Source organism: Brassica napus, chromosome C1 (genome assembly GCF_020379485.1).
Source record: "Brassica napus cultivar Da-Ae chromosome C1, Da-Ae, whole genome shotgun sequence".
In the NCBI taxonomy this organism is placed as follows: Eukaryota; Viridiplantae; Streptophyta; class Magnoliopsida; order Brassicales; family Brassicaceae; genus Brassica; species Brassica napus.
The window spans coordinates 36,488,751-36,502,806 of NC_063444.1; the positions used below are offsets into that span (position 1 = coordinate 36,488,751).

At 43.7% G+C, this 14,056-nt stretch overlaps 2 protein-coding genes across 2 annotated transcripts; both read left to right on the forward strand.

Moving 5' to 3' along the window:
* The first annotated feature begins 5,675 nt into the window (after window positions 1–5,675).
* On the forward strand, window positions 5,676–6,644 carry LOC125579974. The gene has a single exon (XM_048743898.1). It carries the CDS (start codon window positions 5,676–5,678, stop codon window positions 6,642–6,644), a length of 969 nt encoding a protein of 322 aa, XP_048599855.1.
* Window positions 6,645–11,030, forward strand: LOC125579975. Its single transcript, XM_048743899.1, has 2 exons — window positions 6,645–6,806; window positions 7,098–11,030. Exons 1-2 carry the CDS (start codon window positions 6,645–6,647, stop codon window positions 11,028–11,030), a joined length of 4,095 nt encoding a protein of 1,364 aa, XP_048599856.1.
* The last annotated feature ends 3,026 nt before the right edge of the window (window positions 11,031–14,056 follow it).

Below are 14,056 nucleotides of genomic sequence, written 5' to 3' on the forward strand. Positions count from 1 at the left end.
TTTGTCACAAATTATATCTTCTTCAACTATTGTTTATAAAGATGCTAATAAGAATAACTCAAGTTCATTTCAAAAAAAAAAAAGAAAAAGAAAGAATAACACAAGTGACAAATAAATCGAGGTGTTCTGTTCTCAAATGTAGATACAGATAATTAGTTGACAAACAAAAAAAAAAGATACAGATAATTAACTTTTTATCAGAAAAGAATGTAGAGACAGACAAGACAACTTGGTGTAGTTGGCGACGATTTTTTTTTCAGTTTACGAGCTAATCAATAAAAGTTGCATACAAATGTTGGTACGTTGCATTGGTATATACGTAGTGGACGTTTCCTTTTTTCTTCTTAAGAATCATGTTTTTCAAGCCTAACATAAAAGATATACCGCTTTCTTTAATATGGACGCAAACAGTTTTAAAATAGTGCATGGTATAGCTAGAGGCAATTTATTGGTTCACAATGCTAATTAATGAATGATCAGAAAAATTCGTACATTAAAAAGAAATTATATACAATAGAACTTCTATAAATTAATACTTAATAAATTAATAATCTCTATAAATTAATAACTTTCTCCAATCTCAACTTGAACCGGTTTAAAATTTGACACAAATCAATAAAATAATAAGATAATAATTTTTTTTAAAGAATTCTATGTAAAGATATGGTCCTATTAAAATTATAAACTAATAATTTATATGTATACATATTTTTATAGGTAAGAATCTACAATTATGTTGTTTGTTTTATATTCACAATAGAATTATCTTTATATTTTCTTAACACTTAATATATTGTTGATGAGATTTAGAAATATTATATCTTAAACTACATTTTAATTCTATGCAATATATATTATATATACTAAATAATATCATAAAATTAATATAAATGTCAAATTTCAAAAAATAATAATTAATATCTATATACTAAAATAAAATATTTTTCTTATCTTAGAATAAATATATCTTAAAATAAAAAATCTAAATAAGGAAATTTTCGTAAATTAACATCTCTATAAATTAATAAAATTTCAAAGTCTCAATATTATTAATTTATAGAGGTTCTACTGTACTTGGGGACTATTTAAATGATTCAAATTTGTATAGATTTTTCCAAATTCAAATATGAACGCAAGGGACTAGAAAACATGAAGAGCTATAAAAAAAATTCACTTCAGGGAATAAATATCAAGGGCGGATCTAAGAGAGCTTTTAGCTGAAGGCATTAACATAAAATTGAATTAGTCGAGAGCACTTTTACATCAATTTTGAGCTAATTTTAAGATGATTACTTTAAAAAAACAAAATTAACTTTTAACCAATAGTAATTCAATAAAGTCAATTAATTTTCTTGAAGTTTACAATTTTTTCATAGAAAACACAAAAAATACATCTTTCTGAAACAATTTTTTTTTTCTAAAAAGTCTATCTTTGTGTAACGGAGAGAGTACTATATATCTATATATATTAGTCTTGTTCGGTACTTCGGTTGAATTTAATAACATAATAAAAATCTTAATATATAAATTTATGTAATTTAAAAGCAAGCAGAGGGCTGAAGAGAAGTGGTTGCCAAGCTATGTCGCCTAATCAATAAATTAATAGTGTAATGTATAAACTAATGCAAAATAGAGGAATAGTGATAATGTGAAAGCATGTCATCATTGACTGTTTAATCTGGAAAAGAATGAATCACATAAGTATAGATCATTGAATGCAGTTTTGAAGATTTATATTTTTAAACATTTGAACAGATTGTTTTTCAAAAAAAAAACATTTGAACAGATTTTCTTTAATATTTTTAAAACCAGACATAAAACCGAACAGAAAAAGTTTTCGAGTCATGGATCAAAATGTATTGATCAAAATTAGTCTTGTTCGGTACTTCGGTTGAATTTAATAACATAATAAAAATCTTAATATATGTTTTCTTATTTATGTTTTTCAAATTTTACGAATATAGTTAAATTTAATTATTATAATTTAATATAAAAAATAATAAAATAAAATGTAAATATAAATCAAAGGAAGAAAATATGAGTGCTCAAATATTGACTTTAAAGATTTACAAGCATAAATTGTAAATATTGTATAATAAAAATGTTAAGGTTTATTTGTAGCAGCGTTATTTTCCATAAACTTTACTATATTAGTTTAAAAAAAAGCAATAAATAACAAAATTAATTTAAAACAGTGTATTATAAATAAATTTTGGTTTTATTCGGTTTATTGATTTCGATTTTTGTCATTTTTCTATGAAGAATTTATCCGCTCAACTATTTTTTGTTTTGTATTTATTCAATTGAGATACGTTGACGGTTTAACCAAATTCGATCCCTGGACTAATCTGAATTTAAAAACACTGATTATCTTTTCATTTTAAAATTGGAAAAAATTATCCACGTTTAAGTTGGTGTTTTTCATTTTTTCAGTTTATATATTATTTATTATGTTCACACAAATTATAAATATAAATAAATTTGCAATTATTTCGTTATTTACTTTTTAAGATAAAAATATAAATTTATAAAGAAACACTAAGCATAAATAATCCCTTTGTCATAAAAAAAACACTAAGCATAAACAGTTTCTTAAACAACATTTAATTTAAACGAAAAGAGTATAGTAAACATTAATTTTCCATGTGCCAACCATGCACATAATTAGTTAAATGTACTTATAAATAGATCGTATTCCTTTTTATATATAAATAGATCGTATTCTTTTTTACGTAAAAATAGTATATAATCCTAGAATTTGTTTTATAAAAGTAAGAGCTGACTTTGAAAAAATGAAGTAAAATGATATAATATGAGCATAGAGTATGAATTTTGTGTTTGATCAAAATTAAAATATGAAATGTCAACATAAATATGTTTTTTGGTTCGATAACGCGTTGTAGAACATAACCGTATCGAACACTAAAGTCGCAATAGTACGTAGGGAATGATAGATCATAGATTCGTAGAACAAGATTGGGTTTGGTGCTATTGTCCTGTCACGAAATGGTCAGGGATATTATATAGAACAGGACCATTATTCCACTAATTTCCATCCTTTTATACTAATTTTTTCAATAATATATTTGTTTACGGGTCTTCTTTATCTCACGGGTCAATTATAGATTTAGTGCGTAATATAGAAACTTGTTAAGTTTAGCATATACACTAACTATTTGTGTTCACACTCGATAGGATAAGATATTCTTTTTAGTCTTGTTTGAACCGAAAATTGTGTGTTTATCGGATTCATACAATGAAGAATTTAAGAAATAAATTTCTTAGATTCTTGAGGCTACATAGAAATCAAATAGAAAAAGAATATCAAAAAGAATTTATTCGTGGAAAGATTGTATTACATGTATCATTACAAGTGTAAATAAATCTAAGAATCAATAAGCTCTTTGTATGAAGTGTTTAATGTGTAAAATGTGAGAAGATCCCTTTTCTCATAAGGAGGAGCTCCTTATTTATAGAAAGATGAAGCCTAGGGCTTCCTAACAATATGAGCTTAGTTCAATGTCTAATGGGCCATGTAAATCCACCCCCAACAGTAAGTCCCCCCAAGTTCGTCAAGAGAGATGAAATCGATCTCTGCGAAGTTTACGAATAGGGTTTATTAGACAATGAACTAGACACATTCATGCCTATGACGGTTTAGGCGAGTTTATTTCGAACTTGTGCTTAATAAGAAGCGAGTTTGCTTTAAACTCGTGCTTAGCGAAAGACGAGTTTACTTGACTCATGCTAAGACAGAGGCGAGTTTACTGAGAGCTCGTGCCTAGTGGAAGGAGAACTTCTGTAAACTCATGCCTAGCCAAAGACGAGTTTTTGTAAACTCGTGTCTAATACTAAGCGAGTCGACCGCAAACTCATACCTAATAAAAAGCAAGTTCAATTTAAACTCGTGCCTAAAGTACAAGTTTACCAAATTATTGCCGACCCGAAGTCTCGTGTTGAGATCGTGTGTGCCGAGCAAGTTGTTGGCTTGTGTGTTCGCCAGACCATGATGATGTTGAGAAACGTGCTGGTCTGTGTCGCTTGTACTGCTTCCGACGAGCTCGTAGCTTAGAGCCATCTTTCGAAGCATGAATCGTTTGTTGATTCTTTTTCCCTTTGGCTCAACGATCTCTGGTTCACAAAAGTATGGTAATGATCAGATCAATATAAACCAAAAAGAAACAAGCGACTTTTGCATAACGTACGGACATGATAATTGCTAACTAGTTATACTAAAGGCCATCAGCAATAACATAAATCATGACACAGCTATGATGCGAGCGAGACATATGTATAATATAACCTTAGAGTTTTTTTTTTTAAATAATAAACCACAGCTATAATGTTCACCATGACACATATGTATAATATAAAGGTGATTAATGCACGTGATGATTCAGTTAACGGGCTTATCTTTGCGGTGAAGAAATGGTTGGGAGCCTTTCTTTATTTCCTTCTCACTGTAAGAAACAGAAGCAGCTCAAGAATTTTCTGAGTTTTGCTGAGTTGCAGGGAGCAACTAGTGGTGGCTTCTCGGGATCTTATTGCCAAGGATACAAGAAGAATCAGACTCTTCTCATCTCCGTCGATGAACTCCAAGGACTTCATCGTCTCCGTCGCTGCTAACATCGCCTCTCAGCCGCTGCAGAGCTACGACTCGAACGTATGGGGCGTCCTCACCGCAATTTCGAACAACGCTCGCAAACGCCGCCAGGGAATAAACAGTTGACAAAGATCTGACAGAAACGAAGTTGTTGATACGTCCCGTGAAGATGCGGATGCTACTCAGAAGCATGACTGTGAAATCATGAGTCAGGAAGGCTAAAACACCAAAGAACGCCAGATCTTCTAGCTTCTGAAGTTGCTGGGAGTTGGGCTTATAGCACAGGTCCTTCTGTACATGGAGAAAACAAAGACCCCGAATCCTCAGACACCTCTCCGTTACTCGACGGCGGCGACGTCCCAAGCAGCGAATCCACAGGATTATAACTCCCGACGAGGAGAGCCCTGTCACTCGCCAGCTGTCGACGGAACGCGGAAGGTCCGGGGATGGGGACGGGGACGGGGACGGGAGCAGCGCGAGAGGCCAAGTTATCCGAATGGTGACGCGACGGCGGTATCTGAACCGGAGAAATGAATTGACCGGAGGGCGAATCAGAGAGAGGAGACGAGGAGGTTATCACCTCCGCCGGACCGGATAGGCTTCGATTTGGACGCGGCGTCTCCGGTGAGGGTTCGATTGAGGTGAAGAAACCGACGCGGCGGACTTTAGGGACGGCGAGAGGTCCGCGACGTGGGAGCATGGCTGAGGATTGAAAGAAGAAGAAGAGAATCTAGGTTTTTTGAGGATTGACAGGGCCCAAAGGACGACACGATTAGGGCATCACAGACGGTTACACTATAAGAGGGGATGAGGAGACAACGAAAAAGAGGACTTTTGGACAACACACACAGAAGCGGCTAGATCTAGGGTTTCCTAATCATCTCTTTGATCATGTTGCTTAAACCTTTGATCTTGTCTCCTTATTTCCCGTCAATCTTGTAACCTCTTGTTGATTCTAATCGAAAGCGTCTTTAGTCACTTCATTCCTACGTTCATTATTCTAATCAACCGTATTCTGCATAAACAATTGGCGCCCACCGTGGGGCCGACTAAAGTAACGTTCTACATCTACATGGTTCAAAACGACGCCACCCTCGGCGCTCCAGGCGGCGAACCAACTCCAACGCCCGAAGCCGCGCCGCCCATCACCACAGATTTCATGAGCTCTATCATGGCTCGACTTGCTCATCAAGACGAAGTCCAAAAGACGACCAACGACCAGTTAGCTGCTCTGGTCACGGCCCTCACAGCTCCCGACGGCCAAACAAGCCGCCCCCAGCAGATACGCCGTCGCCTCTTTAACACCAACCCGACGGCGACCAGAGGCGAACATCTCTCAGACGACTCCGAGCCTAACGAAACCCTTCTCGCCGACCACCCCCCGGTAGGTTCTGATCTGGCAACCATACGCGAGCTCGCCGAGCTCAAACTCAGTCTCCAACAAATGAGCGAGAAGATCCATCAAGTAACCAGCACGGCACCGCAAATCGAGAGCGTCCTCGCCGCAACCTCACACACTCCGTTTACTAGTGCTCTGACCAGCGTCCAACTCAGAAAAATAGAAAAATTGTGGCTACCCGAGTACAAACCCGGCGGAGACCCGGTGGAACACATGACAGCTTTCAACATTGCGATGGCACGGGCTCGACTCCCAGAAGAAGAAAGGGACGCAGGCTACTGCCAAATGTTCGTCGAAACTTTCCACGAGCAAGCCCTAACCTGGTTTTCCCAGTTAGAAGAAAACTCCATCGGAAGTTTCCGCGACTTGTCGGCAGCTTTTCTCAAGACTTACATTATGTTCACCAAGCGCAGCGCTACTGCCTCTAGCTTGTGGAACCTCAACCAAACCAAAGACCAGAGTCTTCGCGACTACATGGAGAAGTTCAAAACCGTAGTCTCAAGGATTGACATTCCAGACGGTATCGCCATTGACGCCTTGCGGAACACGTTGTGGGTTTGTTCTAAATTCCGGGAGGATTTATACCAAAACCCAACTACGTCGCTCCAGGACGCTATCGCGCGATCTGACAACTTCATCTGAATGGAAGAAGACACTAACGCCATTCTCAGCAAGATGAACGCACCCAAAGCCCCAGCGGCTAAAAACGCCAACACGCGACAAGAACCGCGCCAGCATGCTCCAACCGACAAAAACGGCCGCAAAGACGGATACATGTATGTCGTCAACGAGAACAACGTGTCGGTTTAAACTCTCGTAGTCCGCGGCGAGGGATGGAACAAGTGGGTAAGAGAGCTCGATTCGCCCGACAAACCAGTCGATACTGTTTGCACCACCCAACCTACAGCCGGAGCCGGGTCAGCAGCGGGGTCTTCCAGAACCGTCGATCTCACCAAGCATTGCAAATATCACGACGTCAAGGGACATGATACCACAGAATGAAAATCACTCTACGCTCATTATCTCTCATCACTTGCGAGCGGTGAATTTAAGTTTGAACCCTTGAAAGCTAAACCAAAGAATGGCAAGAGCTAGAGCAAGAACAAGGAAAGAAGAGCCCAGCGCAAAGCCACCAGCAAAGGTCGGCAAAACGACGCTCAACGACAAGACGACGAGGAGGAAACCCCGAAGGATAACGGTGGGGGAGACTCCTCCGCCGACGAAGAGCATCCTGCTAATCGCAGACGCATCGAGGTTATACTCTCTCAGCAATCTTTGTCGTCCGACGACGATAACGACGATGTGCCTGTACTCGGAGATCTAAGAGACGTCCTGAAGCGGAAGTTCGAGTCCGAAAATGATAGCAGTCCCAAGCACAAAGATCTACGGACGATGCTGGACACACGGAAGTCTCGTCGTATCTCGACAAGCGACGCTAACAACAACAAAGGCCCAATTACAGACCTCCGAGATAAACTCAACGCTGGCGCCTGCGACCTTCGCATACAGCTCGACCGTTCAAAACCAACAGACTTACGACAGTTGGAGCAAGCTAAAGGTCATTTTCAACCCCCAGCGCATGACACCAACATATCCACAGACCTCCGCACCTTGCTAGACTCTAAGCGAGTACAAACGGGACAGTCGCTGAATGTCATCATGGGAGGCTCCCGTCCTAGCGGAGACACTGTCCGTTCTGTAAAAGACTATCGTCGACAGGTCGCGACTTCCCAGAAGTGGCCGACTAAACCGACAAGTCATCCTCCGATAACCTTCTCACCGGACGACGCTGAAGAAGTTCACGCTCCCCATAATGATCCTCTTCTCGTCGTCCTTGGAATTGGAGAGTATGATGTCACCAAGATCCTCATTGACACCGGAAGTTCCGCCGACCTCATCTTCCGAGGAACTCTACAGAAGATGGGAGTTGATCTTGACGACATAAAAGCGTCTTCCAGGACATTAACCGGATTCAATGGATCCTCCGAAACTATCTTGGGAACGATCCGCCTCCCGGTACGCGCGTGTGGCGTTACTCGAACGGTTATGTTTGCCGTTGTAAGCACAAAAGCTCCTTATCACGCTATACTCGGCACCCCTGGGCTACACTCGATGCAAGCCGTTCCTTCTACCTACCACCAGTGCGTCAAGTTCCCTGGTACGGACGGAAGGATAAAAACGCTGCGAGGGGATCAAAAGGCCGCTAGGGATCTCCTAGTCGCCACAGTCAAACTCCAACGGTCATCTCTACCCGTTAGTTATGTGTCTCCCCCAACCTCAAAAGTCCATTCCCAGGAATGCGAGATTCTCGAGTTACCTATTGACGACGCCGATCAAAGTCGAACCGTAAGGGTTGGTGCATACCTTTCTGAGGAAATGCAGCAGTCAATTCTGAACTTCCTTAGGAAGAACGTGTCTACATTCGCTTGGTCTATGGCAGACATGAAAGGCATCGATCCGACTATAACGACTCACGAGCTAAACGTCGACCCGACATTCAAACCTATCCGCCAGAAGCGACGTAAGCTCGGCCCTGACAGGTCAAAGGCCGTAAACGAAGAAGTTGACACGCTACTCGGCGCAGGTTCGATCGCTGAGGTCCGCTACCCCGAATGGTTGGCAAATCCGGTAGTCATCAAAAAGAAAAATGGCAAGTGGCGCGTCTGCGTCGACTTCACCGATCTGAATAAAGCCTGCCCAAAGGATAGCTACCCTCTTCCCAACATTGACCGTTTAGTCGAGTCTACGGCCGGAAATGAGATGCTGACCTTCATGGACGCCTTCTATGGATACAATCAAATAATGATGCACCCGGATGATCGCGAGAAGACAGCCTTCATCACAGATAAGGGAACCTACTGCTATAAGGTCATGCCGTTCGGTTTGAAGAACGCCGGAGCAACCTACCAACGACTTGTAAACAAGATGTTCGCAGATAAGCTGGGCATCACTATGGAAGTGTACATCGACGACATGTTGGTTAAGTCGCTTCATTCCATTGATCACCTCCGTCATCTTCAAGAATGCTTCGAAAGTCTCAACAAATATGGCATGAAGTTGAACCCAGCAAAGTGCACATTCGGAGTCTCTTCAGGCGAATTCCTCGGCTACATAGTCACACAGCGAGGAATCGAGGCAAACCCGAAACAAATATCCGCGGTCCTGAACCTCCAAAGTCCGTGGAACAGTAGAGAAGTACAACGGCTCACGGGCCGGATAGCCGCTCTAAATCGTTTCATCTCTAGATCCACCGACAAGTGCCTCCCCTTCTACGATCTCTTGCGAGGAAATAAGAAGTTCATTTGGGATGAGAAGTGTGAGGATGCATTTACTCAACTCAAGCAATACCTTACAACACCTCCAGTACTCGCTAAGCCGGACCTAGGTGATGTTCTATCTCTCTATGTCGCGGTGTCACAAGCTGCTGTCAGCAGCGTTCTGATAAAGGAAGACCGCGGCGAACAAAAGCCCATTTTTTACACAAGCAGATGCATGACCGGACCAGAGACGCGATACCCGACTCTGGAAAAGATGGCTTTAGCAGTTGTCGAGGCAGCAAGAAAGCTTCGACCGTATTTCCAGTCACATGCAGTGGAGGTACTGACTGATCAACCTCTCCGAATGATACTCCAAAACACCAACAGATCTGGCAGACTCACGAAGTGGGCCATCGAACTCGGCGAGCTCGATATTACCTACAAGAACCACACAGCGGCGAAGTCCCAAGTCCTCGCGGACTTCCTGGTCGAGTTGGCCCCAGAATTGGAACAAGATCTTATACTCCCAAGCTCAAACTGGACGCTGCACGTCGATGGATCATCGACCAACAAGGGAGCAGGAGCCGGAGTCCAACTACAGTCCCCGACCGGAGAGCTAATCAGGCAGTCTTTTAGCTTTGGCTTTCCCGCATCAAACAACGAAGCGGAATACGAATCTCTGATCGCCGGACTCCGTTTAGCAAAAACCGTAAAAGCTAAACGACTAAGCGCCTATTACGGCTCTCAATTAGTCGCCAGTCAGTTCAGCGGCGACTACGATGCCCGCAACGACCGAATGGATGCCTATCTCAAAATAGTGCAAAGCCTGACAGCAGAGTTCGAGTTCTTCGAACTCATTAAAGTTCCCAGAGGCGAAAACGTCTGCGCCGATGCCCTCGCGGCCCTTGGCCGCAAGCTTCGTGATCAAGTTAAACGAACCATCCCGATACATCGTATCGAGAAACCAAGCATCGATATTCCTACCGACCAAACCCTCGTTGCCCCGGTCATCGAACCCGCTACTCCAGATGACGACGGATTTGGTCCTGATTGGGGAACTGAGTTTATCGACTACCTCTCGAAGGGAGAACTCCCAAACGACAAATGGGAAGCTCGCCGACTAAAAACACGCAGCGCCCACTACGTCGTTCTTGACGATAAACTACACCGCTGGACCGCGAGTAAAGTACTCCTAAAATGCATTCATGGCGACGAGACAGCAAGGGTTATGGCAGAGACGCACGAAGGCGCTGGCGGAAATCATTCGGGCGGACGTGCATTAGCAATCAAAGTAAGGAGCTTGGGCTTCTTCTGGCCAACAATGAACGCAGATTGCGAGTCTTACGCGAGAAGCTGCGATAAGTGCCAACGGCACGCACCTAGTATCCATTGTCCAACCGAAATGTTGCGAACAACCACCGCTCCATACCCGTTCATGCGATGGGCAATGGACATCATTGGACCACTTCCCTGTTCCCGCCAAAGACGCTTCATCCTCGTCCTCACCGACTACTTTACAAAATGGATCGAAGCTGAAGCATACGCTCAAGTCACGGACAAAGAAGTCCGCGGTTTCGTCTGGAAAAATATTATTTGCCGCCACGGTTTACCTTATGAGATCGTTACCGATAACGGATCGCAGTTCATGTCAGGCAACTTCAAGGAGTTCTGTGGCAAATGGAACATTCGACTAAGCCCCTCCACTCCTCGTTACCCGCAAGGTAATGGCCAGGCAGAATCCTCCAATAAACTCATCATCGATGGCATTTAAAAGCGCTTGGATCTGAAAAAGGGTCACTGGGCCGACGAGCTCGATGGGGTCCTATGGAGCCATCGCACAACGCCGCGAGGATCGACTAAATCGACACCTTTCTCCCTTGCCTACGGTGTAGAAGCCATGGCTCCCGCTGAAGTCAACGTTTCAAGCCTCCGACGCTCCAAGATGCCTCAATACGTCGAACTCAACAAGGAAATGCTACTCGACGCCCTTGATGAGATAGAAGAACGACGAGATCAAGCTCTGCTGCGCATCCAGAACTATCAACACCAGATCGAGAGTTACTACAACAAAAGGGTCCGTGCCCGACCTCTGGAACTCGGTGACCTCGTCATGCGCAAGGTGTTTGAAAACACTAAGGAGCTAAACGCCGGTAAACTCGGCGCCAGGTGGGAGGGACCTTATAAAATCATCAAAGTCGTCAAACCCGGAGTATACCGACTTCAAACTTCACGTGGCGAAGAAGTTCCCCGATCATGGAACTCGATGCACCTAAGACGTTTCTACTCGTAGGTGTATCCCAAAAAAAAAAAAAAAAAAAAAAAAAAAACGGAGTAGATGCACCCCGTGGTCACTTCTACTCGACCGAGTAAATGCGCCACTCATGGCCACTTTTACTCGGGAAAAACGAACTACGAATGGCTTGATCCTCAACCGAGGTACGTAGGCAGCCCTAAACAGGTCCAGCTGTAACAAAATCAAAGTCAAAATCTTGTTCTTTGTCTCAACTTCTACTGAGTGGATGCCTGTTATCAAACCCAACGGCTCCCGTGTTTCCAGCAGGAGATACGCAGACACTATCGTTCCATTTCCTGGCTATGTCCTGATCAGACACTTAGCCTGAGGACCCAACAGTCGCTAGTCACCTATGCCCAAGGAGCATTGACCGACTAAACGGAGTGAATCTTTAACCTTTCCTCGACTAAACGCGTAATGGACTAGCTACCCAATTACTCGATTGTCATTGAGGAAACGGACAGAAGAACCTTCCACTCTTAGATCCAGTCCCTTATTTTCGATATAGAACGATGCGCCTAAACGTCGTCTCGATCGAAACACGACAAGAGCTGAATAAATCCCCTAGCGGTTCGTTTCCTTATCTATTTGCAAAAGCCAAAGGTCGGGAATCTATTGTTTCTAAGCGAACACATCGCGAGACACTAAAGATACTGACATTTACTTTAACAAAGTTTGCAAGTACAGATGAGAAACACAACCCGCAAATTTAAAAGTCCGCTTAAAACAGCGACTTGCCAAAAAATAAATATGTCTAATCGTACAACAACATGGTCTATCAAGACGACAACATATAAGAACATAAGTGACACGTCAAAGAACAGAATCTTGATCGTCAGGACCCTTGGTAGCGGCAGCAGTTTGGTCCTCCGCCCGAGTAGGAATAGAAGCAAGAGAGTCTACAACGGGACGTGGAGGAACATCTGTATCCCCAGCTTCGTAGATCGTCTCCTCCTCGGCGGGACGTGGCAGCGACGCCTCCTCGATCCCATCGTTATCCTCCTCCCCATCCTCTCGTCCTTCGGAGGAAGAATCCGAGACGAGCACAGGATCCTCGACACCCACGTTCTCGGTCTCTCCCTCTCGAACCAGAGCGTCGCCTATCTCGAGGCCGTCCTTTCCAGGAAACCCCTTCAAATTCTCATTCTCTGGGCGCTCGTCAAAACCGCTTCCCACCGGGGACTTGACAGGCTCAGTACGGATAGACGTGACATCAACAAGTGGCTCCTCTGACGGCTCCTCAACAACCTCGAGCGAGGTAACGAGCCGAGAAGCCGTCTCTGGCCCGATCAAATTTACGTTCGACCCATAGGGATCGAATGACGTTCTGAACCGGTCCTCGGCGAAACGAGAAGGAAGGACCAACGGAGAAAGTGTAAGGTCACTATCGGACAGCGGCTCTACTCGAAGTTTCATAACCTCCGCCTCGTAAAGTTTCTCCTGCTCAGCAAAAACATCGATCATTTCTTGGGGGATCTCCGTCCCATTCGCCTTTATAACCTCGAGGCACTTCTTCGTTCCCGAAGCTTGACCATACAGGTTCTTCGCCTTCTCAAAAGCCTCCAGACGAGTAAAATGGTCGCGCACGCGATCAAAACGGCAACTTGCCTTCTCAGCCATAGCAGCCTCGACTCTTTCCCTCTCACGAGTAACCTCCAAACCCCGGGAGTCCCTCAAGCGTTGCCTCTCTCTGATTAGTTTGTCTACCGCGGCATCTCTCTCTTCGACTAGCTCGGTCTTCTCCTTCTCAAGATTCGCAGCCGTTCGCTCCAAATGACTTTTCTCTCGAACGAGCTCTTTCCTCGCCACGCTGGAAGACTTAAGCTTGCCCTCAAGTTCTTCGAACTTTACTCGAAGAATCTCTTTCTCCTCTGCGGCCTTCTCGTTGGCCTTCTTATGCTCCGCCCTTACTCTCTCGATGACCTTCAACCTCTTCTGGACAAGCTTCTCTGAAGATCCCAACTGGAACATCGTATGTTTCAGAGCACTATCGTATTTCTCAACGAGAAAGTTCATACTCCCGTCACTCTGCAAAAACGACAAACACAGACCACGTGAGACGAGTAAACCCGACAAATCGAGTAATGAGATAAAGTATGAAGGGTAGCGCAGTTACCCGAGCTCTCCAAGAAGCAGCGTCTATGTATTCGTTCCTAAAGTAAAGGTCGTCCAACTGTGGCATCTCGTTCGTCCCACCACGAATTTGGCGCGTCAGCTCCGCGCACCTAAGAGGATTAAGGATTAGGGGGGTCGTCTCGTTGTAGGAAAACTCGACGCGATCGGGGAACTCGATCTTCTTCCTCCTCGCAGTAGAACCCTCTGAATGAGACCCTTTCCTCGCAGACGGATCAAGAATAGATCTCTCACCCGTAACAGGATCACTGCCCCGCGCTGAGACCTCTCTCTCCTCAGGAAGGGTTTCAAGAGAAACGTCTCCTCCCTCGACAACTTCGACGAGGCCCGTCCCCGCATCAGAAGGACGCGGCTCTGCCGCGACGGACTTC